Below are 12887 nucleotides of genomic sequence, written 5' to 3'. Positions count from 1 at the left end.
TTCTACCCATCATGAATAGCACTGCGATCATACTGCCAAGGTTGCTCCAATAATACATGACATGCGTCCATGGCCACCACATCATACTAAGCACTATCAAAATATTTGCCAATTGAAAAAGACATGAGGCATTGTCGATCTACTGTTACCTCACTATCTTTATTCAACCAGGATAACTTATATGGTTTAGGATGACAGTTCATTTTTAGTTATAATTTTTGGATAGTCTCAGTAGAGACTACTTCTCACAATTGTCATTGTTGATGATCATCTTGCTGACTTTATCTGAGATGGTGCAGGTAGTATGAAAAATATTGGTTCTCAACCAATTTTCCTCCGAATTACTCTTGGGAGTTAGTAGACTCTTACGAAGGACCAATGCCTCTTGGTTGTCACCATAAATCACCTCACAAGCGTATCATAGACCGGGTGGCCAATTGTTTTGATCTCTTTTTCTATATCTTCCTCAATCAAAAGATTTTTTCCTTTCTAATTTGCAGGAGCAGGCTTCCTACATTGGCTAGCTTTGTGTTCTTATTCGCTAGAACGATAACACGTGATAGGCGCATTAGGATTAACCTGTGAAGGCTACTGTGGTATGGATAGTGAACCTTGAGGGTGAACTGATCTATCGTTTTGGTCTCCTCTCACCACTAGCTTCTGGTTCTATTATTTTTCAACGACTAGTGCACACTAGTAGACTTCGGACATCGTCAAAAATGAATGAAGGTTGAGAGCATCTTATAAGGGTTGACGCAACCCCCTAAGTATCATGCGACCATCTATTCCTTTATTTAGAATAGGTCATTTCAAGCGATTAGTTGGTGGAACTCATCAATATATTCATCGACCATTCTCGCTCCCAATATTAACGAGTGAAATCATTGAAACAGAATTTGGGTGTAGCCAAAAGGCAGAAAGCTACCCCTTCGTTTCTTCTTATCTTCTGCTAGTCATCTATTTTGGACTTGCCCTGTCTATCTCGTGAACGACGCATCTATTCCCAACACACCGAGGCTCGCCTTTTGAGTCTAATAGAAATCAACTTCACATTCATCTGATCTAGAACCTTCTTATATTCAAACATTCACTCCACTTTGTTAAACCAATCGACAAAACTCTCTGCTTGTAACATACAAGAAAATTTGGATAGTTCAACTTGAAAACCAAGGTCCTCATAAGGCTCCTCCCGAATACGACGTTCTTGGCTAGCAATCTAATGGTAGTAAGGATTCTCGAAGGTAGACTTAGATCCTGAATCTGAAATCTCCCAACCTTCAAGATTTTATGTCGCCACCATTGCTTCCATTTGCTGATTTAACTATGTAACTTGCTTAAATAAATCCTCAATTGCCATCATGTCCTGGATGCTATGTCCATGGTACTTAGCTTCCTCAATCGGAACCTGCTTGTAGTTGTGATCATGACCAATATGACCACATCGACCTTTCATTGGATCTGACACTTGATTCCCTCATTCGGACACAACCAACTTTGATACCAATTATCGCTGGATAGGATAGTGATTATCCTACAGGCTAATGAGAGGGGAGATTGGTGGAGAATTCAATAAGAGAGAACACCAAAAAAAATGAAAACTTGTCGGATTTATCAGAAAAGAAACTTTGTTAATAAAAGAGGGATTAATTCCCATGTAGCCATACATGTATTTATATAAACTCTCGACCCTATAACCAAGAAAGGATAGAAATCCTAAAATATCAACTTCAATTTCAATCTTATAGAAAAAGAAAAGAGATATTTCTATAAAAGGAAATCTCTTTATAGAAATTAAAATTAATAAAGCAGGACACTGTTTTAGACTGCCTATGATCAATAATTAATAGGAATATCAAAAATACCCCAAATATCATAAAAAATAATAATGACTAAAAATAGTAATAAAATCTTCAGAGGCTTACTTGAGATCCTAAACGGTGAAATTTTAGCTCAAAAGTTAATGGTTATGGATACCCTAGTAATAAATATATATTTTCAAATTATGCATGAGTGAGATTTGACAGATCTTGATTATGAGTCCCGAGTCAAAAGTTATGACTGTTTGAAATTCAAAGGGTCATGTTGAATTGATCTTGCATCACATTCCAAGAGCCACGCATATTGCTAGCATCATCATATCTCTGTCCTTGCATGTTATCGATATGCAAGTCATAACGATCAAAAGCATAAGATATTTTTTTCATAAATGTTGCAGCAATTGTATCAGTCACATGTACAATGACAAAGAACCGCTCTCATAAAAAGCCATCAATATCCACAAATCTTAATACAATAGTCATTTTCTCCTTATTAGATGTATCTCTTGCTTCATCAACTAAAATGTAAATTTTGTATCCTCGATTTCTTTATGAATCTTGGTTCTCATTTGATTGGCAAGATTAGGGGTGTTAATTCAGGTGGGTCGGATCAGGTTTGATTCGGGTTGGGTCAGGATTTTTTTTAAAATCCTAACCCGAACCCGACCCAAACCCCAATACAACTTGAAACCTCTAAAGCTGAACCCAAACTTGACCAGCCCAAACCCGACTCTGATTTAAATAACTCAATTCAAAATGACTTTTTTTATAGTTATTTTCTCTATAATTCTTCACTTTTATTTTAATGTTCCATCATTGTCATACTAACATTGATATTAATATACATAAAATCATCTTAATTTTTAAAATAAATTTTGATATAACTCTAAAATATCCATTAAATCCTAAATTTGGGTCAACACGAACCCAATCCGAAAATTTTCAACCCAAAAATCCACCAACTCGAATCCGACCCAAACCCGAAAATCCCAACCCAAACTTGATGTTTTTCAGGTTGACTCGGATCAGGTTGTCGGGTCGGATTTATTTTTGATACCCATAGGCAAAAATCCTCAAGACATCTTTCTGAATATCTGATGGAGTATACTTTGTATTTTTTGAAGCTTTGTATAAAATGATGTCCCAATACTCTTATACATTTTCCTTATAAATTTTATCATCTTGATAACATTTCTATGATTATTAGAAGATGGAGATTCATCTTGCCCTCAAATTCACATGCTTATAAAGTGAGCCATCAAATGTTTTCAATAGTTGCTGTAAGTTGCAATATGTTCTTTTCACTACAACAAAATTGTTAAAAGACAACACCACAAAGACAACGATTTTAGAAGGAACTGTTGTTAATTTGGTAAAAGACAATAGTTTTTGACAAAACCGTTGTCTTTGAGCGCCCCAAAAAAATAAAAGACACCAGTTTGTAAAAACCGTTGTTGTTGAACGACTTTTTGTAAAATCAACACCACCTTTTACAACAGTTTTCTAAAACTGTTGTCTTTAAGTGCTTTTTTAGGGGTCAAAGACAACAGTTTATTAAACAGTTGTCTTTGACTTTATTTATTCGCCGTTTTTCTCATTTGCCGTTTTTGTTGTAGCAATGGTTTGCTTCCATCTCTCCAAAAATTTTTTGACGCCCTATTTCCCCCCTTAGCCTATCCAAACCCTAAACCTTTCTCGTCATACGAGATCTTCATACGGCTCTCCTCATACAATCTTGGCGAGTGTGGAAGTATGCCCCTTTTTTAAAATGCGAGGTAGGAGCGTGGGTGGTTGCTGCTGCTTGTGCAGATTGCTGGGTGGAGGTGGCGATGGAAGCGGAGGCGACCTCCTCGGTCCTGGGTTCTCTCCGCCTTGGGGGGGGGGGGGTCTTCTCCATGATCGCCTTCCAAGTTGCTTCCATAGAGTCATTCTCCTCCGAGCTCTCCGCCTCCTTGTCCAATGGATCACCGTCGGAATTTGGATCTAGGAGTTTAGGCGTTGCCGGCGTAGGTCGGGGCGAGAGAGGGACGACTTGAGCAGCGGGAGGAGGAGGGGCACTCTCGAAAGACTTGATCTTCACGGCTTCCGTCGCCTCCGGCGGCCCGTGGTGGTGCTTTTGGTCGGAGAGCTTCCAAATGATGAGGACGATGAGATGGATGACGACGAAGAGATATGGCGGCAAGAGGCAGGAGCAGAGGGGAGGGGGCAGGACGGCGCCGCTGTTGGTCTGTCGTCATCGTCGACCAAGAGCTGGGCGCAGCAGGCTGAGGAGACATACCAGCTCTAGCTAGCTCTGGCGCTTCGGCTCTGCTCCGAGGCGGCCTACGCGGAGGACCCTAATTTCTTGGACGCTGCAGATCAGATGGTGCTGCCGGAACGTGCTGCTCCTACTTCCTTGTCCCATCGATTCTGGGTTTGGAGACAGTTTCATCCTCTCTGTACAATCTGAACCGGGCGGCGCAAGTGGCCTTCCCCGGCGAAGAGATACTGGCGAGAGCTAAGAGCTTCACCTATGCCTTCTTGTGAGAGAAACAAGCTGCACACCAGCTGCTCGACAAATGGATCATCACCAAGGATTTGCCCGGGGAGGTAATTGTCCAACTAAAATAGATAAATTTCAGTTTCTACTTGTGTCGAATTAGTACCATATCCTAGTTTGATCAACGGAGCAGGTGGAGTATGCTCTGGATTTCCCCTGGTACGCGAGCCTGCCTCTCATTGAGGCAAGACTCTACTTGGAGCAGTATGAGGGGGAAGTGATATTTGGATTGGCAAGACTCTCTACAGGTAAGCTCATCTACTGATCGCAGTTCCTTACTTTAAGCTATCTACTTACTAAACTTGTTTACTTAACTGAATGATTAACTGAAAGAGTGATATGGCAGGATGCCTCTGGTAAACAATGATATGTATTTGGAGTTGGCTAAGTTGGACTTTAACCATTGCCAAGCTCACCATCAGCTGGAGTGGCTCTATCTTCAAAAGTATGTCAAATATTTCTTATTCTAATTGAGACCTACATTGGTTCAGTGTTGTACAAGTAGTCAACCTGTTCAAGTTTCAATTGTGTGGTTCCATTCAAGGTGGTACGAGGAGGCAGGCCTTGGATGGCATGGTGTGAGCAGAAGAACCCTGTTGGAGGACTTCTTCTTAGCAGCCTCTTGCATATTCGAACCCGAACGCAAGACTGAGAGGTTGGGTTGGGTTCGAACCCTGGTTTTCTCGAAGGCCATTTCAGCCTACTTTGGCAGGGACTCATGCACTGATACTATGAGACAAGCACTGATACTGAACTTCCTCAATGCTAATGACTGCTACAGCAATGAGCATGGCACCAACAGGTCAGTGCTAGACACCATCCCATTCAAATTTAAGAATCGAAAACTCTCGAAACAGGTCAGTGCTAGGCACCAACATTTCAGCCTACTGTTCTGTCTGAATTTACTAATGGTGGCAATTATTATGTGCACGCGTGTTATGCATCCCCAGCCTATTTCTTTGGAGGTGGTGAATTGTATTGAAGATTGCTTGGTCACTGCACTTATATGCAATCTTTTGTTCCTAGCTATATAAATGTCATTTCTGTTGCATTCTTCATGTTATGATCAGGCTGTCAAAGACTGGAATGATTACTCCACGTATGTGAATCAATGATACAACCATCATATTCAGGAACAATCTATCTGAGTGGTCAATGAAACTGAGAACTCTCAGGAGGCCTTACAGGTTCCTGACATTATTTTGCGGCAGCTTGCGGAAAAATAGTATGTGAATTTCCTTCTAGTCATTTATTGTTGAAATTATGGATTACATAATTGTGGGTTTATTTGTTGCATTCTGATAGTTACCAAAATACATTTTTAGGGAATGTCTTCTTGTGAGACAATTATTTTTTCAAAACAATCCTAAAAACTTTATTGACCTTGGTGGTGCAGTCATGGGATACGGAGGTTTTCCTTCTAATTTGAGGACTTCAAAAGGAGGTCTTTCTTTGAGTATTGGTAAGAACTTACAATGTCTCTACACCTTTGCTATTTGCTTTTGCTTGCATTGCCATTCAATCACTTTATTGTTTTAAAAATATTATCATCTTTCTTATTTGTTGAACATAGATGTCTCTACTACTATGACTGTGTGTCCTGGACTATTGGTTGGTTTTCTACTTGCAAATCAAAATGTCAAGGATGCATACCAACTGGACTGAAACAAGGTGATTAATAATTTGTTCTTTATTTTTATTTTCTAGGTTATTGAATGCCTATATATAATATACCTATTGAGGTAACTTATTTTAGCTTGCTTGTTTCATTCTTCATATTGTGTCTACTAAAATTATTTTTTCACTGTTTGTTGTTGCTAAGCTAGAAGAGTTTTGAAAATTCGAGAGTGAAGACAACTCATACAAATCAAGAATTTAAAATCATTGGGATAAGTGGCAAGCCTTGCAAAGATGAAACCTAACTAGTTGAGGGGATAATGAGTTAATGACCTTGTTTTGGATATTTTTATTTTCTAATATATGTTTATATTTTACAGGTTCTATTGACAAAGTTTCTTAGCGTGCCACCAACGTTCCAAGTAACATCAAATGTTGTCCAGGATTTGACAACATACATAATATTTTGCAGGTTCTGTCCTTCATTGGCCTATTTCCTATGCAGACATACATAATCAATTAGTAGATAGGATGAGTGGTGCATCAATTAATCAGTTAGTTTTGGTGCCAAGTTGCAATGGGTAATGAACATCTTTAATATCATTTTCAATTGACTATTTTAGTGAATTGTATGCACTAATTTTGTATTTGTGTGTAGTTTCCATTTGAATTTGACTGTCATTAAACCTCATAAGGAGATTGTTTATGTGTTGGATTCTTTAAGTCATCGCATTTGTGATGAAGATTGGAAATATGTTATGGAAATGTGAGTTTATATATGCTTTTTATTATGTATTTAATTTAGTCATAAAACACTTATATATCAACTATGTTGAATGTATATATGAAGGGCGTTAAGATTATTTAATTCGAACAATGGAAGGAAAGGAAGAAAGCATGTACAATGGGAAGTAATCAAGGTATGGGTACTTCTATTTCAATTAAATATTTTAATGTGTATATTTATCATTAACAATATGAATTGCCTTTAACGTAGGCTCCTAGGCAGCCAGATGCGAAACAATGTGGTTATTACGTGATGAGATTTATGAGACAAATTACTAAAGAAATTGCAATGATCGAGGGGGATACACTACCATCAATAGTAATATTATCTTTATCATCTCAAATAATTAGAAGTTATTTAGTTATTATTTTTTTCCAATTAATTATATTTTGTTCTTTAAGATCATATAATTTATGTGTGTTCACAGTTCACAAAAACGGAATACTCTCAAGAAGAAATTAATGAAGTGCGCTCTGAAATAGCCGAATGCATACAAGATCATATTTATGAATAGGTATATACATGAGTTCATCTTATTGCATTTGACAATGATAATATTCAGTTAAATTGAAACAAATTGGCAATGTTTCAACATAGGAAACCAACGTCTATTTTTTAGGATCTGCTATATGAAAATACTATATGAGAAGTTTAATTTACAGTATATCACAATGAAGAAAATAATAAACCTTATTAGCCAGTTGTTGTTATATACTTTACAAACTCTAAAACTCTATATTACTGGAGACTAGCTAGACTTCTTGTTGTTGAATTGGATTAAAATCATGTGATTTTTATTTTCACAGGAAGTAAAAGGGTGTTTAGTATTAATAAGACAAGAGCAGCTTATTAAGAAAAACAGAAACTCAAGTTGAGAAGGAATTTGAGCAATACTGAACAATTCAAGAACTATAATCTGAAACTAAATTGTTTAGAATTTTGTATCCAGTATTAAGACTGGGTACCTAATTTGGAAATTATTGTGTTCAAGATTAAATTGAAAGAAATGTGATGTGAGAATCATTATGTGACCGAATGGTAAAAGGAGATCAGAAGTTAGCTAGATTGTAGAATTATAGTACTGCAGAATCTGAATATAGAAGCCAATTTATAGGAATCAAAATTGAATTGCAGAATGGAAGGAGTTATAGGTTCATAAATTAGCAAATTAAGGAAACAATTGGAAAAGAACTTGGAGTCTGAGTTTTGGAATTGAAAATAGTGAAGACAGCATTTGCAGTATAGTGCAAATTCTATGCAGTGCAGATTCTGTGCAAGTCTTATAAAGGCTGAGAATTGAATTGAAATGAAGGAAGTATACTTTAACTGAGAATTAATGAAATGTTTCCCTAGGCATATATCTAAGGAAATCAAGCTCAGGTTTTGAGAACATTAGAAAAAAAATCAGCTTGAATAATATTGAGATTTTGAGATAAGTTTGCTGTAATACAATGGAAACCAAAATAAAGTTTGTCTTATTAATTTGTTGTTGTTGTTTGTGCCTAGAAAGAAGTATTGTTATCATATTCAATTGTGTACAACATCTTTGTCATCATCATCTTTATGCCATTTACTCTGGGGAAATGACTTAACTTGCAATCATATGCTATTTACTTCAGGGAAAAGATAATGACCATACCCAGAAAGGAGAAGAAAAGAGAAGCTAGGAGGGAGGAGAAAGCACAGGGTGTTTAGAAAGCATATATAAACTCTGCATAATACCTCAGGGAAAAGGCTGCAGTTCTTGATATGGTGTTTAGAAGATGCACAGGGTATTTAGAAGATGCACAGGTAGAGAAGATTTGATCCAACAAAATAAGATATTTTGGACTTCATATATATGTGTGATATATTGTTAAGGGTACTATTTAGTTTTGTAAACTTTTGTGATGTTTGGATGTTGATGTTTGGTACTTTAATGAAATTTGCACTGGATGATGATGTTTGGATCGGATTGTAGGTTTTTGATATATGATATTTTGTAGATATATTATTTAAATAAAATAATGGTTATTAAATGATGGAAAAAATTCAATTTTTTATTTATTGTCAAAATATTGTATATTGTACCCAAAGACATCAGTTTAAATATGTGAAACTGTTGTCAATGGCATTAAAAGACAACAGTGAAAAATCATTGTCAAACTGATGTTAAATAACATTGTTGGCTAAAAAGACAACGATTTTTAACCGTTGTCATTGGCTAAAAAGACAACGATTTTTAGCCGTTGTCGTAGACAGTTCAAAACTGTTGTTGAAGAGACTATTATTAAAGGCATATGTTCAAAGACAACGGTGAAAAACTATTGTCAATGACAAGACAACGGGTTTTTACCGTTGTAAAACTGTTGTCTGTCTTCAAAGACAACGGTTAAAAACTGTTGTCTTTGAGCACCCCCTTTAACAACACAGCCTTTAATAACAGTCCGAAAGGGGCTACGACAACGGTGAAAAATCGTTGTTGTAAGGCTTTTTTCTTGTAGTGTTTACCTTTCTTATGAAGATTATGTATTTATTACTTTGTCAATATAACAATGTATATTCATCAAATTATCAAAATATTTTATAATATTATTATGTGGTGAAATATTACATCCTATATACATAAAAAAAATGTACATATATTCCCATCATTAACTCACTCCTAATATTTGAATAATGTACCTACTACAATATTTTTGAATGAGAATACTAGAAGATTCAAAAATATGGAAAACTTTGATTCCTCTGGATCTAGGCAATATGAGAGTTGTCGGTTCTCACCTTAGGTGCTGAAACTCACCTTAGGTGCTTCAGCAGTGGGTGATGGAATTAGCAATGCATGTTACGAGGAACAAAAATAAGTAACAATATTTATTGTTGTTAGTTGGAACAAGGAAGAAATAAAACAGAAAGTTATTGAGATAGTAAAAGGATCTCTTTGCCGATGACCTCAACTAGCTCCGACGGGCTTTGACGATGGCCCTGACTAGCTCTGGCAGCTGGTGTTGGTGCTTGTTGTTGGTTAAAAATTGAAAAAGAAGGCGGTAACAAGGGCTGCTATTGTTGAGAAGAGGACATGTAAAGGATGCAGTTTAGTGGTTGGAAGAGATACAACAAGAACGAATTAAGAACAAGAAAAGCGTAGTGCATGAGATGAAGCTACAGGTGTCTGGAAAAGGGCATGCAGCATGAGGCGGTGGGAGCAAAGTACGTGGAGAATTAAGAGATTCTTAAAAATATTTTAATTTATTTTAAATTAATCAAATCAATTTAATCTACCATCATAATTTGACTCAATCATATCTAAATTAATCTTAATTTGAACCAACTTATTTTTTATCTTGATATCTATCCATTTAATTTTATTCAAACTTAATCCAATTTTAATTCAACGTCCTCATCAATAATTAGATTTGTTTATATTTTAAATTATTTTATTTTATTTTTTGCTTCAGGATTTTAATATTTATTTTTTCCAGTACTTATTAATAATTTTGAAGGGTTGAAAAAAAATTTAAAAAATATTAATTTTCCTGAAAAAAAATAAGTGGGTTGGAGTCCATCACCCGAGCAGTGGCTGCGCCCTTGCATCAGACATGTCAAATCCACGACGCCGGAATGACGAAGGCAATGTGGCTAAATTTGACAGGATTGGTCCCATATCCTCAAAACATTCTTTTTCAGGTTCAGGTAATAAAGTCTTTGCCTGGGCACTGTCTCACTCAGACCCTCTATCTTCTAATTTCTTTATTTTCATATTTTTTTTTATCGATCGGATAGATCAAATTATATTTCAAGAATGTCTTACATATCATGAAAATATTGTATACATCTTTAAAATGTCATGATCTCTTAAGATGTAATTTGATCCGTCCGATCAACATGAGAATCCGAACAGAAAAATTTAGGGACAGAAGCTCACTAGCTTTTGCTATATAAAGTCCCGCAAGGCACAGCCAATTAGCTAAGCCACTGCACATCGAGATTCAAGATGGAGTTTCAACTCCCGTCTCTTCCCATCTCGCTCTCCATCTTCTTTGTTCTCCTGATCATCGTCAGGAGGCTCTTCACCTCCAAGCCTAACCACGTGGGGCCGGAGTTTCCCACCCCCTCAAGGCTGCCCTTCATTGGCAACTTTCATCATCTCGTCGGCAAGCAGCCCCACCACGCGCTCCGCGACCTAGCTCGCAAGCATGGGAATGTCATGAAGCTCCAACTCGGCCAAGTCGACCAAATCATCATCAGCTCGCGGGAGGGCGCGCAGCAGGTGCTCAAGGAGCAGGACGCCAACTTCGCCTTTCGCCCCGAGATCACTGCCGCCAAGATCATTGCCTACGGCCAAAGCGACATCGCCTTCTCCAACGGCAAGTACTGGCGCCAGCTGCGCAAAATTTGCGTCATGGAGCTGCTCGGCTCAAAGCGTGTCAAGTCGTTTGCGTCTTTAAGGAAGGAGAAGGTCGATCGTCTCATGAGCGACGTCAGCTACGCTGCTGCCATCGGGAAGCCAGTCAACCTGGGGGAGAGGCTGAACGAGTTAACCAACTCCATCGTGGTCCAAGCTTCGTTTGGGAGAAGCTGCCCGCAACAGAAAAAGTTCATGCAGATTCTCAAAGAAGTCGTCATAATGTCTAGCGGATTTAGCGTTGGTGATCTTTTTCCATCCCTTAAAGTCGTTGATGTCCTCACTGGATTTAGCGCTCAGTTAATCAAATATCACAAGAAACTAGATGTGGTCCTCGATGAAATAATCAAGGAGCATCAGATGAACCGTGATAGAGGTGAACAGGAGGATCTTATTGACGTTTTACTCAGGCTCAAAGATGAAGGCAACCTAGAAGTGCCAATCTCATTTGGCAATATCAAGGCTGTTGCGATTGTGAGTATATGTGCCTATATGTTTCATATAGCGACATATTTATCAAATTTATAATGATTTCTTCATTGGTTGGTTTGAGCAGGATATGTTCGCTGGAGGGACGGACTCAACTGCAAGCCTCATTGAATGGGCAATGTCCGAGCTCATGTTGCGCCCGTCGACATTAGAGAGAGCTCAGAAGGAGGTGAGAGAAGCTATGAAGGATAAAGGTTATATCGAGGAGACTGATGTTCCACAATTTAACTATATCCATCAAGTGGTCAAAGAAACTTTAAGGTTGCATCCACCATTCCCGATCTTGTTTCCACGAGTGGCTCAAGAGACTACTGAAGTTCTTGGCTACACACTTCCTGCTGGAACAAGAGTCCTCATCAATGTTTGGGCACTAGGAAGGGATCCAAGATACTGGAAAGATGCTGAGAGCTTTAGGCCGGAGAGATTCGAAGAAGGTGTCGACAAAGAATTCAAAGGCAATGACTTTGAGTTCTTGCCATTCGGTGCCGGTAGAAGGATGTGTGCAGGCATGACCTTTGGATTGACGACTTTAGAACTGACGTTGTCTAAATTTCTGTTCCACTTTGATTGGGCGTTTCCAAAGGGAGTGAAAGCCGAGGACATTGACATGTCTGAAACTTTCGGAGCAAGTGTTTCAAAGAAGGTTAATCTTCTCTTAGTTCCTTCACTTCGCTACCCCTTCCCGACCTTCGAGTAACAGTGAAGAGTTACCAGTTGAAGCATTATCTTTCACAAAGGTATGTAAGACTTTGTCAACAATAATAATGTCCAATAAGAATAATTGATAGCACCACTCTGAGATGTAGTTTGGTGCTTTAATAAATTGGATATGCTTAAATATCTAATCAAAATATTTAATACTCTTTTGTTATTAGCATCGGCGATTTAGTCATCTTCTTGATTATTATTTAAAAAACACTCTGAGATGTAGTTTGGTGCTTTTATTACTTTGCCCTCTCAGGGCTACCGTACAGCGATAACGACATTTAATTGTCTCCTAAGTATTCATAATTCAATTCCCCACTATAACTATAACGTATTTGTAAAGATTTTTCTTTCAAATGAATCTTATAATTAAGAGATCCGGAATTTAGAGACTGTCTGCCGAATGAGACCGAACCGACCACCAAGACTCCACATTACCCAGCTAATTACTGTTTTTTTTTTTTTTAATATTACTCATTTAGCATACTAAATTTTAAATTTTCAAAATGACGTAATATATTTTCTCTCCTTTGTCAATGATCGATTACT

General features: G+C 37.6%; 2 protein-coding genes across 6 annotated transcripts; both read left to right on the top strand.

Annotated features, from left to right (window-relative positions):
- The first annotated feature begins 3444 nt into the window (after nucleotides 1-3444).
- Nucleotides 3445-8646, top strand: LOC121982640. Of its 5 annotated transcripts, none has more exons than XR_006112165.1 (13): nucleotides 3445-4406; nucleotides 4490-4604; nucleotides 4703-4801; nucleotides 4901-5321; nucleotides 5427-5581; nucleotides 5753-5818; nucleotides 5930-6027; nucleotides 6354-6554; nucleotides 6632-6739; nucleotides 6824-6893; nucleotides 6971-7078; nucleotides 7188-7274; nucleotides 8380-8646. XR_006112165.1 is itself a non-coding variant. In XM_042535774.1 (6 exons), the coding sequence occupies exons 1-5, from the start codon at nucleotides 6505-6507 to the stop codon at nucleotides 7272-7274; spliced, it is 423 nt and encodes a 140-aa protein (XP_042391708.1). In that variant the 5' UTR covers nucleotides 6043-6504; the 3' UTR covers nucleotides 8380-8645. The 5 variants fall into 5 exon arrangements, 1 of the variants encoding a protein (XP_042391708.1); XR_006112164.1 differs by having other exon boundaries at nucleotides 4901-5158; nucleotides 8380-8645; XR_006112166.1 differs by having other exon boundaries at nucleotides 4901-5581; nucleotides 6446-6554.
- Nucleotides 8647-10714: 2068 nt separating this feature from the next.
- Nucleotides 10715-12411, top strand: LOC121982639 (alpha-humulene 10-hydroxylase-like). Its single transcript, XM_042535773.1, has 2 exons — nucleotides 10715-11618; nucleotides 11701-12411. The coding sequence occupies exons 1-2, from the start codon at nucleotides 10734-10736 to the stop codon at nucleotides 12328-12330; spliced, it is 1515 nt and encodes a 504-aa protein (XP_042391707.1). The 5' UTR covers nucleotides 10715-10733; the 3' UTR covers nucleotides 12331-12411.
- Nucleotides 12412-12887: the final 476 nt, after the last annotated feature.

The sequence above is a fragment of the Zingiber officinale genome, chromosome 5A, assembly GCF_018446385.1.
Source record: "Zingiber officinale cultivar Zhangliang chromosome 5A, Zo_v1.1, whole genome shotgun sequence".
Classification (NCBI taxonomy): Eukaryota; Viridiplantae; Streptophyta; class Magnoliopsida; order Zingiberales; family Zingiberaceae; genus Zingiber; species Zingiber officinale.
The sequence above is the reverse complement of the archived record's forward strand: the minus strand, read 5'-3'. Positions and strand labels throughout refer to the sequence as shown.

What these genes read in the sequence shown, in the direction of transcription:
- LOC121982640 (XM_042535774.1), top strand. Translation starts at nt 6,505, where the DNA reads ATGAGTGGTGCATCAATTAATCAGTTAGTTTTGGTGCCAAGTTGCAAT. An exon ending in TGGAAATATGTTATGGAAAT is followed by an intron (nt 6,740 to 6,823) that starts GTGAGTTTATAT and finishes GTATATATGAAG; the next exon opens with GGCGTTAAGATTATTTAATT. An exon ending in GGGATACACTACCATCAATA is followed by an intron (nt 7,079 to 7,187) that starts GTAATATTATCT and finishes GTGTGTTCACAG; the next exon opens with TTCACAAAAACGGAATACTC.
- LOC121982639 (XM_042535773.1), top strand. Translation starts at nt 10,734, where the DNA reads ATGGAGTTTCAACTCCCGTCTCTTCCCATCTCGCTCTCCATCTTCTTT. An exon ending in ATATCAAGGCTGTTGCGATT is followed by an intron (nt 11,619 to 11,700) that starts GTGAGTATATGT and finishes TGGTTTGAGCAG; the next exon opens with GATATGTTCGCTGGAGGGAC.